A 24,208-nucleotide genomic window follows, 5' to 3' on the forward strand; every position below is an offset into this window, starting at 1 on the left:
ATGTATAGTACTAGCGTTAGGGTACTATAAATGTAGAGTATGATTTTACCGATTTTTTTTTCTAGACCCCTAAAACGTCTAAAAAGGTCTCTGGTGGGTCCATAATTATGTCCTGTGCACTGGAAATACTAGCCTAGCATACCCAATGAGGCCATGTCAAAAATATGACAACTAATGCTGAAATAATTTTCTTTTTGAGATCAAAAAAGGCACTTTGATAAATAATGAAAAAAAAATATATATATATCATTGGTACCTATTGGCGTAGGGGAGGTAATCGCTATATCCTCCCCCTTTATTCCAGAGTTGTTTCCCTTGTTTCAAAAGGACAACAGGAAGTAAAGAAAATGACAACTTCCAGGATGTATTGCGAGGTAACAGCCGCCTTTCAGTGAAGATGTCTGGCTTTATCTCCTACATCAGTAGAAATGAGGTGGAGCGAGGGAAAGAGGTAAACTTTCTTCTTTCTTTTTGTCTTTATATACATGCAGGTGATAGGGAGATATTTTACATGATTTGGTTATATCACAACAGACCCGCCCTCTTTTCTACTTCTAAAATAGATCTAACGTTAGACCATATATACCAGTGTGTATCACCAGTGTACTACGTATCCCATCTGAAGACCGGAAATAAATGTGATATAATCTAGATTTGCGATCTGTATGACCCTGTGGGATACCTACAGTATACATTAGTAGTCCTAGCGTTATACATTATCTCCTCTATACTGCTAAACCTAAAACACGTAGGCCTACTACTTTGCCAGGGATCAATCTAGGTTTGGGGGGAAACTACCTATCCTTTTTCAAAAAGGGGAAAAGTTGACGAAATATTTGGGAATTTGACTCTTTTTATTTTGGCCCAAAATTTATTCAATTCGACTAAAAAGTACTGCAAAACATCTAATTTTATTTTTAGATTTTTTAAAGCAAGATTTTAAGCTCAATAATGAATATTTTGAGTTTATCATAAACCAGAAACATATCTATATAGAATCTACTAACTTATGTTTCTGCATAGTTTTCTGCATAAACTATGCAATAGCAGTATGATGAATATGAAGAAATTTGCACATAAAAGTCTAAAAAAAAAGTGACGAAAAAGAAATCACAGGGGAAATTGTGTTAGATTAGAAAACGGTTATTTATTTGCTAAAAATGGGTTGGTTTTTTTTTAAATCTGTAGGGAAATTTTAGGCTAGAGGGAAATTCTTTCCTTGAACGGAAACTACCCATAAAAGGCAGTGATTAAATCAGAGCTAGATCGATCCCTGTTTGCAGTAAGCTTAGCCCAGGATCTTTTTGGAAGGACAAATGCATTGGTCTCCCATCCCATGTCCTTACTCATATCATAAGCTTAGATGTAACTGTTATGCTGTGATTACAATATAGGAAATTTCAATACAACGTGTACTGATATAAACGGGTCGGATAATAATTTTTGATAATAATTACATTTGTCTGGCTATTTATGAAGATTTGTATTAAACTATAAACGGGACCCTACCAGTAGTCATGAAGAAACAGTAGTCATGATTTAGGAAAATTTTTTTTTTTTTTGCATCTCACGAAACACATTATTTCCACATAAACAGAACAACACCATCATGAAGTATTTGTCAACAGCTCCAGACATTCGGAAATCTGGATGCATGGTAGAATATGCACACAATCACGACTACTAGTTGGCTCCCAGTAGTGTTTACTGTAATTTAATTGTTTAAAACATGTTCAACAAATTGAAATACTGAAAGTGACTGAATTTATATAGAATGGGCAAACAGAAGATACTTAACCATATGATATCTTCTTGCATCACATCTGAAAACAAATAATTGGTTTGGTTAAGATATGTACATGTAGCTTACAGTAATACTTAACACGTATAAATATACATGTATTGATACAAGATCTTAGGAAATATTTCCTGTTGTAAAATGTGATATCTTTGATAAAATAGTCACATAAGTGTCATCTATGATATAGAGTAGACAAATATATACAATTTGTGTATTGATTGCATGTACAGTATAAGTCTAAAGTATATGCAAAAAATTAAACTTAGATATATGAAAAATCTTGTACTGCATTTTTTTCATTTTAATTAAAAAAAAATGAGAGAATCAAATAAGATAGTACTAGTACATAATTATTTTATTGTATACAGATCTACATGTACATGAGGCTAAATTAGTACTTCATCATGACGATCAGTCAACATTTCATTTGCAAATATATTGTTACAAAGAATATCTATAATGGTATACATGTATACTATTACATATTTAGCACTATTTTGTTGCGATATTGGTTATCAAGTACTGAACTTATTTGATGAAATGTCAATTTAATCAAGTAATGTATCATATATTATACTGTGGTACAATGCAAGTTGTGCTAGAGTTGTGTCCCCTGAATTCCTTAATAAGTATAAAAATAGTATTTAATAGTATAAAAGTTAAGTGCTTTCACTACAACTGAAGTACGTATATTACATACATGAACCTCTTGTTGAGCTAGTTCCCTCATCCATAGCTCTTTTTTCATTATGGAGAGGTACCTGTTTTTTTTTAATGAATTGATAGTTAGTTAAAAATCTGTTATTATTTAGTAATGACATTACATAATTTTATGAAAAATATATAAATTAATGTTATCGCAAAAAGTTATATTACAATTCACATATTCAATAAATGAAACCATTATTTGAAGAGAATATATAGCTCTGCAGTAGGAAGAGACTCAGTAATGCTATTTCTAGACTGGCCAACAGATCCTAAAATAAGAATTTCTCTTCTGAATCAATACTAGATTATCTCCCCTTGGCTTGAAACTTAGAATCAAACATGTCTTATTTTAGTGACCAAAATTATGTTGAAAATATTATAGTTCTTATAATACTAGAGACTGTTTAAGTGTTGGCCGGTCTAGACACTAGACTGTTGTGTTCATTGATCTGGAAATGCTATATAGCTAACTGAAACACTGTCAGCACTGGTAGATCTGCTAGCAATGTATATACGTAGGTCTCAACACATAATCCAAGAAATTCATCCCCCTCCTCCTGCAAACATCTATTTATCTTTCTCTTTATGTGCAGTGTTGCCAGACCCCTCCCTGATTTCTCAATTAAATGAGGATCTTTTTAAATGCTGCTAATACAGGGAGTGTATTATAATTCCAGAGTAGTCGTGCGGAAGTGAACTTTCGGAGGACTAGCTATAGTCTCCGACGAGTGGACTTACCACAGGTACAATATGGTAGTTATAGTCCAACCTTGTTATCTTCATGTTTGTAGCCAACAAAACAGGTTCAATATGGCCATCCACGCCAACAACAAAAAACATCTTAAAATAAAGGCCAAGGTTTAGAACTGATATGACAAGTAGATTCCAAGGTTGAGCTATAAACATGTTTAACACTGCTTTACGGTATTAATGTCTGTTTCACTCCTTGCTTTTCAATGTGCTTTCATCCCGACTCACTGTATCCATGGCAACTCACTGATACAGACCTTCAAGTCTTATTTAATTGATGAAGAGGAGGAGGAAAATGACGTAAGTTAATATCGATTATTATGTATAGAAAATATTTATTTTATATGTAATGAAGATTATTATTGATATGTAAAGAAACCAATTTCATTATGCATGGCGCCTGTTGATGAATAGAGATCTCAATTTAGTCATTCTTAATCATTTAGTTACTGTCATCTCCTTCAAATTCATTTCCATTGATATTGATTAAATAACATTTTCTTACAAATCAAGAAATAATAACTTACAAAGCGGTCCGTAATTAGTATTTGGCCAGTACATCTAAAGTATGCTGGGAAAGTTACGTACTAACATGTTCAAGTAAATGAGGATGGTATGTATACGTTAAACTAAAAAAGACAAGTATATCAATATTCAACAGAAACACAGAGACATTACGAATCAGCATATACCAGATTACATAATTAAATGTACAATTATTAGGTCTAAAGCTATACATCAAAGGAATTAAACTTTCTTGTCTGAATCAACTGAAAATATGTTATTTGAAGAGCAAACAGACGCTGCCTTCACAAACATGTTTTTTTATCAACAGAAGTAGAAAAATGTTGGTTACAAATATGATTCATGAAATCATTGAAGCCTAACGGCTGGGCTAGATAAATTAGTAGATAATGCTAGATACTAGAGCACACATTGATACCTCAAGATTTCCATCACCTATATCCTTGTCCTTGCTAGTTACTCTAAGAGCTTTTCTACAAGGAAGTGTGATTCTTAGAAAATTTGTATTAAATTCAAAAAAAGAATAAGTCACTGTTTTATGGTTTAAATTAGTACATCATGATCTAGGATATCAATAGCCAGGGCACCCTTGACTTTTACCAATATCAGAAGTCAAATCACAATTTCTCAGAAATCTGAAAAGTCAAAACATATGACAAACAGACATGTGCTTCAAACTCAACAGACAAATCTGATTTTTGGGGGTCAAATACATACTCTCTAGGATCTACTGGATGCTCTGATAGCGATAAACATGTAGGTTGTCAAATGTTTGGATGCTATAGACTTGACAAGTGAATTACAAGTTGGTACATATATACCTTGTGATATCAACAACATCTGATACCATCCATATACAGAACGTTCTATTATATATAATTATTTGGTTTGTATAGGAAGCTACAGTTTACACAGTTCCCCTAAACCTTATACTGATCAGTATTAAAAAAATGTTCTACATTATGTCATATCACATTTGAACCTGTTATAGTGTAAGTTTTATGAATGAAATGAGAATCTATAGTTGTTAAACAAGTTAATGTTGTGTCCCTTTTATCAGCTACCTTCATCCACAGATCTTAATTATTTTAATATCTGCTTTGGCAACCAGAAAACATGCATTAAACCTCATAAAAGCTATAAGAGTCAAAGATGTCATATAGCCATCTATTTCAATATGAGCAAAGGGGATCATGGGAAGGTGCTTAGTAATAACCCCTGACTAACAGAAAGCATTCAATAACAGGAATTAATATGCTAACTAGACAATTATGTCATAGTTTACAAATACACTTGACACAGTTTTGATCTATATATAGACATGAGTACTACATTATATATGTATGTATGTATGTAAAACACAGTTATAATGAACCTCGATCTGAGGACCATCCAAATGACTTTGTTGTAAGTATAGTTCATTATAAAGAGGATTCCTCATTATAAAGAGGATTCCTCATTGGCGGTTTATAAAGATTTTCCTCATGGTTTATATAAGGAAGTTCTACATTTTGGTTTGTATAGGGGGAAGCTACCAGTTTACCACAGGTCCCCTAAACCTTATACTGATCAGTATTAAAAAAAATGTTCTACATTATGTCATATCACATTTGAACCTGTTATAGTGTAAGTTTTATGAATGAAATGAGAATCTATAGTTGTTAAACAAGTTAATGTTGTGTCCCTTTTATCAGCTACCTTCACCACAGATCTTAATTATTTTAATATCTGCTTTGGCAACCAGAAAACATGCATTAAACCTCATAAAAGCTATAAGAGTCAAAGATGTCATATAGCCATCTATTTCAATATGAGCAAAGGGGATCATGGGAAGGTGCTTAGTAATAACCCCTGACTAACAGAAAGCATTCAATAACAGGAATTAATATGCTAACTAGACAATTATGTCATAGTTTACAAATACACTTGACACAGTTTTGATCTATATATAGACATGAGTACTACATTATATATGTATGTATGTATGTAAAACACAGTTATAATGAACCTCGATCTGAGGACCATCCAAATGACTTTGTTGTAAGTATAGTTCATTATAAAGAGGATTCCTCATTGGCGGTTTATAACCGTTTTCCAGAAGTGTTATAAGTATAGTTCATTATAAAGAGGATTCCTCATTGGCGGTTTATAACCGTTTTCCAGAAGTGTTATAAGTATAGTTCATTATAAAGAGGATTATTCCTCATTGGCGGTTTATAACCGTTTTCCAGAAGTGTTATAAGTATAGTTCATTATAAAGAGGATTATTCCTCATTGGCGGTTTATAACCGTTTTCCAGAAGTGTTATAAGTATAGTTCATTATAAAGAGGATTCCTCATTGGCGGTTTATAATTGTTTTCCAGAAGTGTTATAAGTATAGTTCATTATAAAGAGGATTCCTCATTGGCGGTTTATAACCGTTTTCCAGAAGAAAATAGGGAAATACCTGATAACTAGAGTATACATCATTGATTATAGTCACTTGATGAATACATACATAGATGATTTACACTTTTGATATTTTGAACTTTAGATATGGTTACTTGTGTGATGATTAGTTTATATCAATATAACGATATCAAAAGCACCTTATAATTATGTAGTAGCTGTGATGACAGATTTAACACGTTATTGTACTTTGATGTTTTTGACAGGATGAAGTTGACAAGCGGGCGTCAGCATTTTTTCAAAATGATCTCGCCCCTCACATGTTGCCAGGTAATGAATTGATGCAGACTTCCAAATTAGTGTTCATTTTTAGCCCACCATCATCAGATTGTGGGCTACTCAAATCGCCTTTCGTCCGTGGTCCATCCAACCGTTAACAAGAATTGTGGGCTACTCAAATCGCCTTTTGTCCGTGGTCCATCCGTCCATTAACAATTCTTGTTACTGCTATTTCTCAGAAAGTACTGAAGGGATCTTTCTCAAATTTCATATGTAAATTCCCCTAGGATCTTAATTGTGCATATTGCATTTTTGGACTGATCAGTCAACTAGATGGCGGACTGACGGCCATGTTAGATTTTGATAGTTAAAGTTTGTAAACCGCTATTTCACAGGAAGTACAGGAGGGATCTTTCTCAAATTTCATATGTAGATTCCCCTAGGACCCTAGTTTTGCATATTGCATTTTTGGATTGATCCGTCAACAAGATGGCTGACCGGTTGGCCATCTTTGATTTCACCACTGTTTCTAAGAATGTAATGAAGCAACCTGTCTTAAATTTCGTATGTTGTATGTTTGAAAAAGTTTGAAAAGCAGGGAAAAGATCCCTCTTTCCATTGTCAAACATAGATCATTCTTTGGTGGGCGCCAAGATCCCTGTGGGATCTCTTGTAGAATTGTTACATTTGCACTGCAGCCCACCTATGTAACCAGTTACCAAACATAGGTGACATTTATCAGTCCATGAACTGCCATCTGCTTATTTTGATGTCATTGTCATTGTGATGTCACATGTTGTGCAAGTGATCCAGGAATATAGCTATTCCAGCAGTTTGACGATAATAGACTCATAAATATATTCAATAGAGATGCAAAACTTTACTATAGAATTGTTATCAAATAATAAATTTGAACTGCATTCAGATCAGTTGACAATTATAGAAGGATGAATGCCATCTGGACAGCAGCAAATTCAACAAACACTAAAATGTTTCTTTAAGTTTGCCATTGTCCAGTTGCCATTCATACCCCCCATAATTGGTAATTATTGCAATGAAGCTAATGATATTTTGTCGTATTGGGAAAAACTTAACATTCAAACTTTAAGTTTGCCATTGTCCAGTTGCCATTCATACCCCCCATAATTGGTAATTATTGCAATGAAGCTAATGATATTTTGTCGTATTGGGAAAAACTTAACATTCAAACTATATGTTGATATGTATATTTAATATGCTTCTCAGATTCTAAAGATTATGAAATAATTATACATTTTAAACTCAAAATCTACAATTAAAATGATGAGGATTATATGATGTATGCAAGAGAATAAAATCTCTGACGATATACAGCATGTATGTACTTAATACTATGTGTGTTATTAATTTGATTAATTAAGTGGTGACACTGGTATATTGTTGTATTACATCATTAAATGGATTGATTGACAGGTGAACGCCTAGTTGCAGAGGCTGATAGTGTCCTGAGTTTTACACCTTTTACAGAAAAGAAAAAAGGCATATCAGGAAAGTTGTTTGTCACAAACTACAAAGTCTGCTTCTTGACGGCTGATCGATCGTCGTATGAAGGGGTGAGTTATAACTGATCAGTGATCAGTAAAAGTTGTAGAAAAAAAATTCTTAATAGTTGTATCTTACTATCTAGTCATTAATTGTATTGGCGGTTATTATCACAGGGATGGTATTTTTGTGGATTATTGTTATAACTGTGATAATTTGATCAGCAAAATATTGAGAAGTGGTGAATCATTGATACCCTGAAATCTAAATTACAAAAAAAATATTTTCTTATCTTTAGATGAAATCGTGGAAATTGTGATCCATGTAAATAACCGGCTATATTGTAGTTAAAAACTAGAAAATATTTGGTCTTGAAATACGAATGATTGGTATTTAGGAATCTTTGTGCAGTGTGAAGTTAATACCAAAAAAGTAAGCTTAATCTGTGGATTTTCAGATTGTAGATGAAAAGTAGATAATTATAATGGTGTTGTTATTCTTCAGTTGATAATGAAAAGTAGATAATTATAATGGTGTTGTTATTCTACGCCTTCAGTTGATAATAATTATGATGTTGTGATTCTGAAGCCTTCATTAGATTATAATTATAATGATATTGTTATTCTGCAGCCTTCAGCTAAGAGACAGAGAAACAAACTGATCAGGGATACAGATATTCCTCTCACTAACATTGATACTATATACCAGGGTAAGCCATCACACACTTAAAGATATACACAGGTAACATTTCCTAACCTGAAATTCAGCAGAATTTCACATGAATTTCTGGTGAAAAAATTTCAGATCAGACATGCCTTGACCTAAAATTTAGGCTAGGAAACTTTTGCTGTGTACATTATTTATGACTAGCAAGCTACCTTAGGTTAGAGGTGTTCTGAAAGAAAAGTTAGATTTTGTTAAAAAAGGGATATTGACTGTTCATGATCAGAGCAGTTACTTTATTACTTAAATGCTTAAAAATCATGCCAATAATGCTTATTTTTTCAACATTTGCCTTCATTCTTTGTCAATATCTTATCTAAAACCTTCAAAATTTAAAAATACCCAGACATGTACATACTATAGCTTGCAACATATCCTATGTGGTTCATCTTGATGTTTCAGTTGTGTCCGGTAAGAGGAGGAAGCTACCACCAGGAACAACAGTTTCAAACATCACAAAATATCTGGAACTTCATTGCAAGGTAATTGATTAAGTGAGAGAAAAAGACTGTATACAAAATGTATGTTTTATACTAATATAACTCTCCAATTTAAAACCGATTTAAATTATTGATTTGCTGAGTTATTAAAAAGAAAATCATGAAAGCTAAAGTTATAAGTTTGTGTTTGCTGCAATAAGTCATCATTAGGAAGTGGTAAAAACAGAAAAAAATATTTATGTTTTTCTCCCATCTTTTTAGGACTTCAGAGTCCATACATTTGGATTTAAATTTTCGCCCAAAGACCAAAACAAGAAGGTAAGAGTAGCAGTAGACTTCAGTTTAGTCCTACACCTTTAAATAAATCCATAGATAGGATTCACACCAATGCGAGTACCAAATCAGAAATACTTTTATACTGAAATTATTTTGCAGTATGGAAAATCATAAGAAAAGATGTTGTTTTGAGGATAAACATTATGTACTCAAGAGGTTCTGTGGTTTTGGACAACTAAAATCATGCAATTACCTGGTTGTCATTATGAAAACAAATTCTTTATGAAATTAATAAAGATCATCAAACTGCTTAATATGAGAGTTTCAGAACAACAGACACATCTTTAATCGTGTCTTGGTCAATAGACAGATTTTGTTGTACAATCTTATGTGTTGAGAATAGGTATGATACAAATGTATCTTACTATATATATAGCTAGCTAGTCATCAATTTAAAGTTGAGTTTTGGAGGCTAGGTTACTAACTGGTTTTCATGCACAGTTTAATGTTCAGTATAATTATTTGGTGTGATAACTTTTTTTCTGTGTTACAGTTACTGAATGCTGTGATTCATCATGCTTATCCATCCAAATCCAACCTTCTATTTGCATTTGACTACGGAAAGAATTCACCAAAGCAAGGTACGTAGAATTTTATTGAGAGTCAGCAGATATACTTAAGACTAAATTAAACATATGATTTGGTTGTTGTATCTACAAGGTAAAACAAGAGGACTAACAAGGAAGGATGGGGGAACAGGAAGTAAACTTATTGAACAAGCACTTACCGTGTTATATCATAGTGTACTTGATCTTTAATTAGGAAATCTGTCATCTACATCTCATAGCTCAGTATAGCATGCGCAGGTTTTCAATAATAAAAATTATAACATTTTATTCATTAACAGTGTAAAAGCATTTACCGGTATGTAACTATTCTATGAATGAACTGCACAGTATTAGGTTATGGAATTTTATATATGATAAAATATGCAGCATTTTATCGGTGATTTTACCAGTTATCTGTTTCTAAAGGAAAATTAATAAGAAAAATCTTTAAAAACTTTGATAATTAATTAAGTTGTATATTCTCATGGATTAAAGTTATAATCCACTTAAAACATACTTAAATCACTTATTATATTGGCAAATTAAGTTGTTGAATGATCAGGTGGTGTAGTGGTTAAATTGTTAGCCAATAGCCAGTCCCAGATGTAAAAAGGTTAGGGGTCACATGCTGTGGGTTTTCTTCAGGCATTCTGGTTTCCTCCCACTCTAAGACCCCTCGGGTGCTTAAATCTGGGCCATTGAAAGTGATTTGCATAAGTTATATAGCTTGTTTCACAATCAATGTAAAATAAATAAAGCTTATTTAAATTAAATCATTGGATATCAGGTAATACAAAGGTTATGTATTTGGAAAGTTGGATATTTGAGGTGACAGAAATAAAGACTATATCTGTTACAGAGTATGAGTGTGAGACTCCACTGTACGAGGATGTCTGTGATTGGGAGATAGAACTTAACATGTGTAGATGTACCAAGTGGAGGGTATCTGATGTCAACAAGAACTTTGACATATCCATCAGGTCAGTGTAGCAAATTTATATTGTACTACAATATTGTTTTTTTTATTATCCCCCCGTTGGGCGGGGGATATACGAATGGGTTCCGTCCGTCCGTCCGTCCATCCGTACGAATGGTTTCCGGAGCATAACTCTAAAACCAGTAGAAATATTTCCACGAAACTTCATACACACATTGGTCTTATGGTCTAGTAGTGCCTTTTGCTATTTTTAGGTTTTCATTGTCTGCATTTTTTCCGTAACCATGGAAACATTGCTGAAAATATCATATTTTGTACCAGGTTCGTTTCCGGAACATAACTCTAAAACCAGAAGAGATATTTCCACGAAACTTCATAGACACATAGGTCTTATGGTCTAGTAGTGCCTTTTGCTATTTTAAGGTTTTCACTTTTTGTACTTTTTTCTGTAACCATGGAAACATTGCTGAAAATGGCAGATTTTTGTGCAAGAATCGTTTCCGGAGCACAAATCTAAAACCAGCAGAGATATTTCCATGGAACTTCATAGACACATTGTTCTTATGGTCTAGTAGTGCCTTTTGCTATTTTTAGGTTTTCATTTTTTGCACTTTTACCGTAACCATGGAAACATTGCTGAAAATATCATATTTTTGTACCAGGTTCGTTTCCGCAGCATAACTGGAAAACCGGTTGAGATATATGAACGGAACTCCATAGGCACATTAGTCTTATGGTCTAGTAGTGCCTTTTGCTATTTTAAGGTTTTCACCTTTTGTACTTTTTTCTGTAACCATGGAAACATTGCTGAAAATGGCAGATTTTTGCGTAAGAATCGTTTCCGGAGCACAACTCTAAAACCAGCAGAGATATTTCCATGAAACTTCATAGATACATTGTTCTTATGGTCTAGTAGTGCTTTTTGCTATTTTTAGGTTTTCACTTTTCGTGCTTTTTTCTGTAACCATAGAAACATTACTGAAAATATCATATTTTTGTAGCAGGTTCATATCCGGAGCATAACTCTAAAACCAGCAGAGTTATTTCCACGAAACTTCATAGACACATTCTTTTTATGGTCTAGTAGTGCCTTTTGCTATTTTTAGGTTTTCATTGTCTGCATTTTTTCTGTAACCATGGAAACATTGCTGAAAATATCATATTTTGTACCAGGTTCGTTTCCGGAACATAACTCTAAAACCAGAAGAGATATTTCCACGAAACTTCATAGACACATAGGTCTTATGGTCTAGTAGTGCCTTTTGCTATTTTAAGGTTTTCACTTTTTGCAAAAGACCCAAAACAAGAAGGTAAGAGTTACTTTTTTCTGTAACCATGGAAACATTGCTGAAAATGGCAGATTTTTGTGCAGCTAAGCTAGTCATCAATTTAAAGTTGAGTTTTGGAGGCTAGGTTACTAACTGGTTTTCATGCACAGTTTACTGTTCAGTATAATTATTTGGTGTGATAACTTTTTTCTGTGTTACAGTTACTGAATGCTGTGATTCATCATGCTTATCCATCCAAATCCAACCTTCTATTTGCATTTGACTACGGAAAGAATTCACCAAAGCAAGGTACGTAGAATTTTATTGAGAGTCAGCAGATATACTTAAGACTAAATTAAACATATGATTTGGTTGTTGTATCTACAAGGTAAAACCATGAGGACTAACAAGGAAGGATGGGGGAACAGGAAGTAAACTTATTGAACAAGCACTTACCGTGTTATATCATAGTGTACTTGATCTTTAATTAGGAAATCTGTCATCTACATCTCATAGCTCAGTATAGTATGCGCAAGGTTTTCAATAATAAAAATTATAACATTTTATTCATTAACAGTGTAAAAGCATTTACCGGTATGTAATTATTCTATGAATGAACTGCACAGTATTAGGTTATGGAATTTTATATATGATAAAAATATGCAGCATTTTATCGGTGATTTTACCAGTTATCTGTTTCTAAAGGAAAATTAATAAGAAAAATCTTTAAAAACTTTGATAATTAATTAAGTTGTATATTCTCATGGATTAAAGTTATAATCCACTTAAAACATACTTAAATCACTTATTATATTGGCAAATTAAGTTGTTGAATGATCAGGTGGTGTAGTGGTTAAATTGTTAGCCAATAGCCAGTCCCAGATGTAAAAAGGTTAGGGGGGTCACATGCTGTGAGTTTTCTTCAGGCATTCTGGTTTCCTCCCACTCTAAGACCCCTCGGGTGCTTAAATCTGGCCATTGAAAGTGATTTGCATAAGTTGTATAGCTTGTTTCACAATCAATGTAAAATAAATAAAGCTTATTTAAATTAAATCATTGGATATCAGGTAATACAAAGGTTATGTATTTGGAAAGTTGGATATTTGAGGTGACAGAAATAAAGACTATATCTGTTACAGAGTATGAGTGTGAGACTCCACTGTACGAGGATGTCTGTGATTGGGAGATAGAACTTAACATGTGTAGATGTACCAAGTGGAGGGTATCTGATGTCAACAAGAACTTTGACATATCCATCAGGTCAGTGTAGCAAATTTATATTGTACTACAATATTGTTTTTTTTTATTATCCCCCCGTTGGGCGGGGGATATACGAATGGGTTCCGTCCGTCCGTCCGTCCATCCGTACGAATGGTTTCCGGAGCATAACTCTAAAACCAGTAGAAATATTTCCACGAAACTTCATACACACATTGGTCTTATGGTCTAGTAGTGCCTTTTGCTATTTTTAGGTTTTCATTGTCTGCATTTTTTCCGTTACCATGGAAACATTGCTGAAAATATCATATTTTGTACCAGGTTCGTTTCCGGAACATAACTCTAAAACCAGAAGAGATATTTCCACGAAACTTCATAGACACATTGGTCTTATGGTCTAGTAGTGCCTTTTGCTATTTTAAGGTTTTCACTTTTTGTACTTTTTTCTGTAACCATGGAAACATTGCTGAAAATGGCAGATTTTTGTGCAAGAATCGTTTCCGAGCACAAATCTAAAACCAGCAGAGATATTTCCATGAAACTTCATAGAGACATTGTTCTTATGGTCTAGTAGTGCCTTTTGCTATTTTTAGGTTTTCATTTTTTGCACTTTTACCGTAACCATGGAAACATTGCTGAAAATATCATATTTTTGTACCAGGTTCGTTTCCACAGCATAACTGGAAAACCGGTTGAGATATATGAACAGAACTCCATAGGCACATTAGTCTTATGGTCTAGTAGTGCCTTTTGCTATTTTAAGGTTTTCACCTTTTTGTACTTTTTTCTGTAACCATGGAAACATTGCTGAAAATGGCAGATTTTTGCGTAAGAATCGTTTCCGGAGCACAACTCTAAAACCAGTAGAGATATTTCCATGAAACTTCATAGAGACATTGTTCTTTATGGTCTAGTAGTGCTTTTTGCTATTTTTAGGTTTTCACTTTTCATGCTTTTTTCTGTAATTATAGAAACATTACTGAAAATATCATACTTTTGTAGCAGGTTCATTTCCGGAGCATAACTCTAAAACCAGCAGAGATATTTCCACGAATCTTCATAGACACATTCTTTTTATGGTCTAGTTGTACCTTTTGCTATTTTTTAGGCTTTCATTTTTTGCACTTTTTCCGTTATCATGGAAACATTGCTGAAAATATCATGGTAAATGGTAAATGTTACTTTGCAATCTCCACCCATCTTTGTGTATATAGTCTAATATATAAATGTCAAGGCTGTATACCTGATTCAACAATTACAGCCCCGCTCTACTTGAATTATACACCATCTTTCTTTAGCTCAACTTCCTTTTTCCTGGTTTTTTTCATACACATAAGTCTCCACAATCAAACTTACTTCAGCTTTGATATCTCCATTGGCAGGGATCTGAATGACTATGTCCTTGTTGGTCTAATTATAACTTTATTCTGTATATGTGTAATCAGAACTTTCCCAATTTAAACCCTTCAGTAAAATGTATATCCATCCTAACCTGACAACAATATGCTGTATAAATTTACCTGAAGATCCTGATATCCTGTGTATATAATCTTTCAGTATTCTATTTTTCTGTCTTATCCAACCACCGAGTATTTTAACATTTGTGTACTTTATCTAATATGATCTTGAAGTATTCTGCTATTCTGTCCACTATGAACTTTGAGTATTTTAACAGTATTAATTATATTCTTACTTCCTATCTAATCTGCCCATGCTATTTTATACATTTTGATATGTAAACTTTCAGTAGACATTTTCCCTATATTTTCCATCACGTTATTGTTGTAGTTTACCCAAGCTGATCGTGGTTCCTGCAGCTCTGTTTAACACAGATTTGATGAAGACGTCTGGACATTACGTTGAGGGACGGCTACCGGTGTGTACCTTATAACCTTCTATGCTAAAGCAGTCTTTATATATATATATATATATATATATATGGGACAAAGAAGTAATTCCAACCATGTGGACAAAAAAAATTGTGAAATTTTTGAGGTGATCTGCCCCTTTATCAAGACACAAAAACAAACACAAATACATAATATGATACGAACAGTAATAGTGAATAAAAGTAGACAGATATTAAGCAGCACAATAGAGCGTAATTAACCATTTGGCATAAGCAGCTGAAGGCCGGATCTACCAAAATGTAGCCATGATGTTCGGTAGAACGCTATAAACCTGAAAATTTGACAATTTTGTTTTTCCACACGATTGGAATTACTTCTTTGTCCCATATTTACCATTTGAAGTAATTCGTATCCTACAGACTTACGTTGTTAGGATCCCATGTCATCTGGAAAATCCTGTTGATATTACTTCTAATGACCCCTATATATAAATATATATTAATTTTAAGTAAAAGTAAAAAATAGAAAAGCAGACATGGGAAGACAATTTTGGATATATGGTAGGTTATGAGCCTCAAAATTATATAATTGAAAGACAAGGCAAATTAACCATGAAATTCATCATAACTAATTAGAAGTATACCTAATTTCCTATTTTACAATCTATAGATCATCGGAAACACATACTTCCTCATACCCATAAAAATCTGAAACATACAGAAATGACATTTCCTCATACCCATAAAAATCTATAAACATAGTTATTACATACATAGGATAAAGAAAGATCCGGCCTGGAATATTTGTTATAGCATAGGAAGGTAAAAAATGTGACTTTTCACATTCAGCAATGAAGGCAATGTTGGTGTATGTAGAAGTGTTTCAATCCAGTAAACAGTCTGAAATGTTGTCACTGCAGGCCTAGATTGGATTGAATTATGTGCAAATAATTGTTTTTAAGGCACAGCTATGTTTGACTAGGCGATTGGGTGCCGTAGATCGTGAGTTCGAGGCCCGGATAGGGCATGAGTCAATAAATTGTCATGCTTTGATAAATTGTGTTTCTTTGATATCTAGAGTTGTTTTTATACCCAATAGTGAAAAAATTCAATCTGATTGATCCAAACTAACTGTTTATTTTGTCGTATGATTATATCCCACATCAATAGTACACCTACTGACATTGATCTTGAGAAAAGCAAAACATACATTTATTTGTAATTACATTGTATCATGTTTCCTGTCATAGTGTTGGTGCTACACTCATAAGAACGGGGCAAGTCTGGTGCGGTCTGCTGATCTAATCCCTGATGCTGAAACAAAATATGAGGATGTGTAAGTACATAATTTATATATATAGATACCAGGTGTACTGGTATGTAATAGGACCTTTTGACCAGAGCTCTACCGCTACACATTGTCAATCTGAATCTGGTTCAGTTCTGCTATACATTCTTCCATCCTGTTATTGAAGTCTTTGTCTAAGTCTCAGAATTTTCAGAAAACCTGCACCATCATCAATATGGTAGGTTGTTCAGGATTTTTACTACAGATTGAAATGCTAACACTTAATATATAATGATTACTAACTGTGTAACCATAAAAAATAACGTGATGCACCACTGCCCACTTATTATAAATAGAGTAACTGTAATAAGTAAGACTTCAACATGTCATATTGACTATAATTTATTTCCTTTACAATTTAAATTCTTAATGTTGGGTTTCAAGCCCTAGCTTTATGATGCAGTCATTGTAGTATAAATGTCTAAAATGTACAATTATTTTCCATTGTTCTGTTTGTATTACATCATAGCTGAATGTTTAGTAGACATTCGTAATTATTTCAGAATTTTTGTTTCTGTTACATTTTGTATTAAGTTATGACCCTTGTTTATCAGGATGAAGAGTGCTATTCAGATGGCGGACCAACATCTGGGGAAACCAGTTGTGTTTAATCTTCAGGAACATTGTCCGACAATTAGGGATGTCCAGCAAAGTTTTGAAAAGTTCAAAGAGTTGTGCCTTATCGGTAAGTATTAAATATACCATTTAGCTGGCTATGTTTAATTAATTTGCAGGTCAACCATTTTTACAATTTTCACTTGCAAGGCATATATTAAATATTTACATATTAAATGAAAACATTATGATCTTGTTTATTATCAAAAACATCATGGGGAAAAAAAATGACAAAAACATCATCCAAATGAATATAATTACTAACAGTGTTTCCTTTTTAATTTTGATATTACAGAGCTTTAAAACATTACTTTTCTATATATAATTTTGTAACATATTGTTAAATATATAATTTTGTGATATTTTGTTAAATATCTTTCTGCCCATCAAGTTTCATGACTTATTCAAACTTTCAATTTCATGGTCACTGTAACAAAGACTAAATTTATGATTTGATGGCAATGATTTATGCAAAGGTATAATAAAAAGAGATTAAGATTTGATTTGTTCTATCTTCAGAAACAAAGAAAGATTTCCTGGTCCAGGATGCGAGCTGGATGTCAAGGCTTGATGACACGGAGTGGTTACATCAGGTCCGATACTGTTTACAGTGTTCTAGGGAAGTGGCGGACACCCTTCATAACAAAAAACGTACAGTCATCATCAAAGGTAGGGGCAAATAATATTTGTGTTCTATGTATGAGTGTTACTCATTATCAACTGTAGAGAAAACTATGAGGATATATAGTGTTGCCCCCGCTTGTCTTATAGTCGTCCTGTCCGTCTTGTTCCGCTCACTGTTAATATACTATTCTGTACAGAAATTCACTGTTAACGTACTATCTTACACTGTAAAATTACGACCTATTTTCAGGTGGATACGGTGGAGTTATCAACCCCGGTTAGTGATATATCTCGAGGCCGGATGTCGTGGCTTGTATCATTTTCGAGGGTTGATAACCCGGCTGATCAAAAAGACTTTACTACAATTAACAGGATGATATTTGCAAATGTTCTTTTTTTACAAAAGTAGTTTATCCATTAAAAATAAAGTAAATATCCAAATGCTTCTTGCTAATGTTTCAGACTAGTAGAACCAGAATATTTAACACTGCATCAACTGCTTGTCTGGCATTCTGGAATCTTTTCCATAAATTGAAGTTTGCAGTTGATCACCGTTGATTGCAGTAAATATGCTGCCTTCCAACCATATATGTTGCCGTCTAAAATAATGATGTCACAATAGATTATCCCGACGTCATTGAATTAGGAAACTGGGTACGACTCGCATCAAAAATGATTAAGACATCACATCTAAAGGGAGTTTCCCTCCATCTATTTTTGACACAGGTTACTGGACTTGCAAGAGGTATCTTGAGTCCAGTAACCTTGCATGCTTTTCGCTGCAGATTTTGGGGTTGATATCGCAGTTGATTAATACTTCTGAGAATCGTATCAGCCTATCTAAATACAGCAAAAACACCAGTCATATAATAAATAATTTGATCAAACTTTTTATAAATGATCACTGTGAGATTACTTTTAGGTTGAGTATTAGTGTACTAAGGACAAGACTGTTTGGTGTCATTGTTAATTAGTTACTGGAAATTAATTCAGATGACTTTGATCACACTGTTCTACATTTGATGTTTAGTACATTGTATAAACTTTAAGGTTTATTATTCTGCTAAGATCACAGTTGTCAAAATAAATGAATGTTAAAATCAACTTATTAATAAACTGGTAATACATTATGAATGTTTCAAGGTAAAACTTGTTGCTCTTACTTAAAAAAACAACACACAAACAAATTTCACTTAGTAAGGAGCTTTAAATTTTATAGCTAGCTTACATTTTCTAGCCCTGTTTTATGCAATCTTTTTTCAGAGAATGACGGGCGACATTATACGTGTCTGGTATCAAGCCTGGTCCAGGTGATGCTAAATCCCAAGTGTCGTACACAGGTCGGCCTACAGGCCCTGATCCAGAGAGAATGGGTCGCCATGGGTTACCCCTTCCAGCGTAATGGAGGCCTGGTGATTAAAGATGGCGGAAGCGAAGAGGTAATCTAATCAGCATTCACAGTGTTTTAAGATTTCTTTTTTTGTGGAAAAATACAATAATGTATAAGAATATTATCACTTTCTCCATGATATTTCCTGAAATTAAAGTCTTTGTATTTTGTATTTTTGCAAGACTTTTCTTGGAAAATTGATACAGGAAAATAATTGTTGAAATTACCATATATTTTAAAGTTTAAATTTCTTTTTGTTTTACTTGTCATGATCGAATATGAAAATACCATTTGTATGATATAACAATCACTTTGATTTACCTCCCTTAGGTGCCACTCTTCCTATTGTTTCTGGATTGTGTGTGGCAAATTCTACAACAGTTTCCCTCAGCCTTTGGGGTGTCGGAGACGTATCTGACGACACTCTGGGACTGTGCCAGTTGTGGTCTGTTTGAGACATTCCTGTTTGATTCAATCTACCAGCAGTCACGCTTCACAGGTGATGGTCGTAGTCTGCGCAAGTTTCGTCTACCTCCTGTTTGGGATTGGTCACGGCAATTCAACACCAGTGATCAACAGTTATTTAACAATCCGCTATACCTCATGAAGTGCAATGTAAACTTGAAAAGGGCAATTAAAGAATCTAAACGCAAAGTGTTGTCTAGTTGTCGGAAGATGGATCGTAACGAGTTGTATGCCTACAAGTTGAACAATATGTACTCGGATGATACTGAGGATGAGGACATGAATGTGATTCTGCCTGAGTATTCAGCCCCTTTGATCAAGCTCTGGACTCAATGTTACGTTCGCTGGCAGGCTCCAGCACAAATCATAGGGGGAGGTAACCCCTCCCTCTATCTCCAACAGTGCCTCATTGTCGAGGAGATCATACATCTACAACATCAGATTGAACTTCTACAAATGAATTCCAAGCGACGTGCGGTTGTGTCAAAGAGACCCCAAAGTGACCTGATATTCAGTGTTGATATGGACATGCCAGCATCATCAGAGTTTCTCACAAACACAGTTCTGTCCTCCTCATTTCCGTTTTCTCCTGGTCCGTCCAAAGAGGACCAACAACTGTTGTTGACTCCGATCAGTGCGTATCTAGAAAACAGTGCCATTGATTATGACTATAGGAATTCAGAGGACTAAATGTCTATCACTTTGCTGTTTGAACTTGTAATGTAGTGTATAATCTACAATAGTAAAAATGGCATTGTCAGCTATGATCAGAAAGTTTGTTATATCACAGGAATTTTTTTATTCACAAACTGTTTGAAAAGCTCTTTCCACATTTTTTTACAAGTAATTAGCGATATTCCTCTGACAGCATTCCTTGCATTTTAACATTTATTTCAAAATAAATCCTTGGTCATATTACATTATTTTGATATTAAATTTTAACTTGATGATGTGTCATGCATGATTAACTGCCAAATTTATTTTAAAGTCTTTTAAATAATCATTTCTGCCAATTGCCACTAGTTGAGAATTAATTAATAATAAAATGATACATTTTATTGAAGATAAGAAATGTGAACATACAGAGAAATTTACTAAAGATGATTTTGTAATATCTAAAAAGGATAAAAGTAAAATATTTTAGATGCTGACTAATGATGATCAACTTTTTCTTTAAAGCTAAATACATTTATTTTATCTCTTCTCTGGTTACAGTGCATGGAGATATATTATAGCTTCTTTTAAAACAAGAGTTTGATTTAGTGAGAAGGAATGCTGAAATTAAACATTTGTGTCAATTCCATTCCAAAATGAGACTGAGATCCTGATATAAATGCTGACAGTTGTTTTTTTGAGTGTTTAGTTGGTCACTCTATTCCTGATTCTTTGCTAAATGCTAGAATTATCCTCAAGTAAAGATATTTCTTTTTATACACATGTTTATAAGGTGTTATTTTCCAAAGTAACCTTGTTTATTTTTATAAGGATCAATAAAGTGAAGTTTTAATAGATATTAAAAGATCTTTCTAATTAACCCATAATGTCTGATGTTTATTAATTAAGGAAGATCCAACTGATGCAAATGACGTGACGGCGATTCATAGACCAACATAATCATGCTTTTATATTAAAACAGTATCAACCTAGCTACATGACCATGGTTTGTAGTTACAATAATTATGTATAGACATAAACATACCTGGTAATTATCAGTTTACATGCTAATAGCAAAGCTTAGACCTACATACCTGGTAATCATGATTATGTATTGTTTGACGTAGGGGAATTGAAGCTACTAATTATATAAGGCAAACTAGTTTAAGTCATGATTTAGGAAACCATGTTATGATAACCAAATGTATATTGAATTTATTTGAGTAATATGGCAACTGAATCACTCATGGTCATGGTTGACTGGGTCACTTGTATGATTTTGCATGGTCACTGATGCGTCAGATGCTAATTGTCAATTACAATTGTATATATTAAAAATATGCTTAAGTCATGAACATGCTTAATTTTGAAAGGCAGAATATTTTTATTTATTTTTTATTATTATTAAAAGATTGCCTGAATATAGATATTTTGTTCAAGTATTAAGTGAACCCCTATCGATTTGTGAATCGATTCAACTAAATGAATGGATAATTCTACAATTATATATTAGCAGGGGTGTATTTTTGGCATAGAATACAATTTGATTGTAAAGATACATATATGCATTTAGTTCAAAATTATTTGAAACTCACAACAGATTTCATTATATTGTAGATTAGACAAGAAAAATAAGGTTTTAATAGGGAAAAAAATCTGTATGCTGGTACATTTTGTATATCATAATTATTTTAAAAAAAAACACCATTTTTATTGATATTTGTGACAATCTTCAGTGGGAGTCAATGCATGAGAAAAGTGAAAATGTACACTAATTTTAATTTTGATGTAAATCATTGGGGTCATTGATTGACTAATTGACTTCACATTTCTGGTGCTATTGTTGTTTATTGTTCTTCAATTTGTTAACACTTGTTTTTTTCTTTTATTTTTGATTTTAAGGCATTTTAATAAAAATAATGACATTGTGTATAAATAAGAATGTTTCAGTAGCAGAAGTGTTTAGATGTGATGTTCATTTTGTTACTGCCATCCCTTATTTCTGTGTCGGGATCAATCAACCATATCCACCGGCCATGGTTTGTCCAGGGTCAAAACTTTAATGTTAGTTTTCTCAACATTGTGTAGTAAGCCTTGCATCGATCATGATTTATAAATTACAAGGTGGGGGGTTTCACATGTTATCAACAAATGTCTAACGTTGTCATGACTTTGAAATGCGATATGTTTTTACAGCAAAAAAAACCAACACAATTTAGCTTTTTTTTTCATTGCTATTTGAAGAAAATTCTCAATTTGAGTTACCAAAATATAGACTATAGAACTCCATTATTAAAATGTTGAACCAGTGGTCGTGAAAACTGACCCTTGGCTGAATACTTGTTAATGAGAATGATTTCAGAAATGAATTATTTAGTTTTAACAAGGAACTCGTCTATGTTTAACAAGGAACTCGTCCTGGAAAGGTAAACTGGTTAAATGAAGATTGTATAGCTGAGGATTTTAGAGATGATATGTAGAGGGTTGATGCTTATGTACACAGATGGCAAAACCACCAAACCACAAAGGTCATGTAGGTGACTTATTTTCATTTGTTGAGTTATAACTTTAGTTTTAGAAATGTTTTCTGTACTTGCTTTTACTTTCCTGGAGCTGAAATGAGTGCTTTCTAGCAGACTGAAGGCTGAATTATTAGACGTAGATTGATGTAGAAGTGTGTCCATTGTAAAATATTGATGTTAAAATTTAGAAATTCACTTTCTCTTAAGACTTGAATATAGAGCTAAATCATGATATGTCAGGTTGAAACAACTCAAAAATCCTGTAAAACAATATTACGAGGATTTTCATTGGTCCTGTCCATTCAGCACTCACTTTATATACTCTATCAACCCAGTTGTTACTGTGTTCATGGTGATTTCGAGGAAATTTAGTAGCCCGATAGTCCCTTTAATAATGTATTACAGAGTTAAAATGTGAGGAATATTTCAACCAGAAATTCTGACAAACAGAAATCTGACTAAATTCTCAAATTTTACCTTCAGACCTTCATACCTCCTACTACTAGTTACAAAGCTACAACAACTTCTATATGGCATTATAGTGATGTAATCAAGTCCTACCACTTTAGTATGAAGAAACAATATACCATTGTTAACTCGAGTTTTTTAGTATTTTTTTTTTCTCTTATAAATATAAGCATGATGACAAGTATATTTGGCATGCCGTATGAAATTTGATCAACTGTGTATATTATTGTAATTGGTCTAAAAAAAAAACCTGTCTCAAATTTTTCAAATCATATATGGTGTATATTCGATTATAATTTATGAATACTGAATTTATCATATTGTTATCTCTCAATTTTACTCATTGTGCTTAATTGTAAAAGCCTGTCACTCTAATCTGTGTACATGGAATTGACGTGTTTTTGTAGTTCACTTGTGTTATGCCAATCTGGCTTTTGACTTTTATATTTGTTCACATGAGATGACGAAGTCTCAAGTGACCTATTCTAATCGCCTTTTGTCCGTCGTGTCGTGCGTCGTCCGTCGTCCGTCGTATGTCCGTAAACAATTTACATTTTCGACTTCTTCTCCAAAACTGCTGAAGCAATTTCAATGAAATTTTGCACAAACCTTCTAAGGCATAAGGCCAATCAAAATTGTGAATTATATGGTCCCCACCCCCCAGGGGGCTGTGGGAGGGGCCAAAAGGGGTAAAATTGAGTAAAATTTCAAAAATCTTCTTCTCTACTCACAGATGTGGTAGAATCAAATACTCTTCATAGATAGAAAGGTCTTAAGGTCCTTTACAAAAATTGTGAATTATATGACCCTGGGGTCTCACGTTTCCCCCT

General features: G+C 33.3%; 1 protein-coding gene across 1 annotated transcript; it reads left to right on the top strand.

Annotated features, from left to right (window-relative positions):
• The first annotated feature begins 313 nt into the window (after window positions 1–313).
• LOC138333022 (myotubularin-related protein 10-like) lies at window positions 314–22,763 on the top strand. Its single transcript, XM_069281120.1, has 15 exons — window positions 314–451; window positions 3,187–3,252; window positions 6,440–6,503; window positions 7,905–8,044; window positions 8,604–8,682; window positions 9,099–9,178; window positions 9,398–9,454; window positions 9,966–10,053; window positions 10,880–11,000; window positions 15,232–15,319; window positions 16,543–16,628; window positions 17,195–17,325; window positions 17,775–17,924; window positions 19,143–19,318; window positions 19,600–22,763. The coding sequence occupies exons 1-15, from the start codon at window positions 398–400 to the stop codon at window positions 20,422–20,424; spliced, it is 2,205 nt and encodes a 734-aa protein (XP_069137221.1). The 5' UTR covers window positions 314–397; the 3' UTR covers window positions 20,425–22,763.
• Window positions 22,764–24,208: the final 1,445 nt, after the last annotated feature.

This window comes from Argopecten irradians, chromosome 10 (genome assembly GCF_041381155.1).
Source record: "Argopecten irradians isolate NY chromosome 10, Ai_NY, whole genome shotgun sequence".
NCBI classification, from domain to species: Eukaryota; Metazoa; Mollusca; class Bivalvia; order Pectinida; family Pectinidae; genus Argopecten; species Argopecten irradians.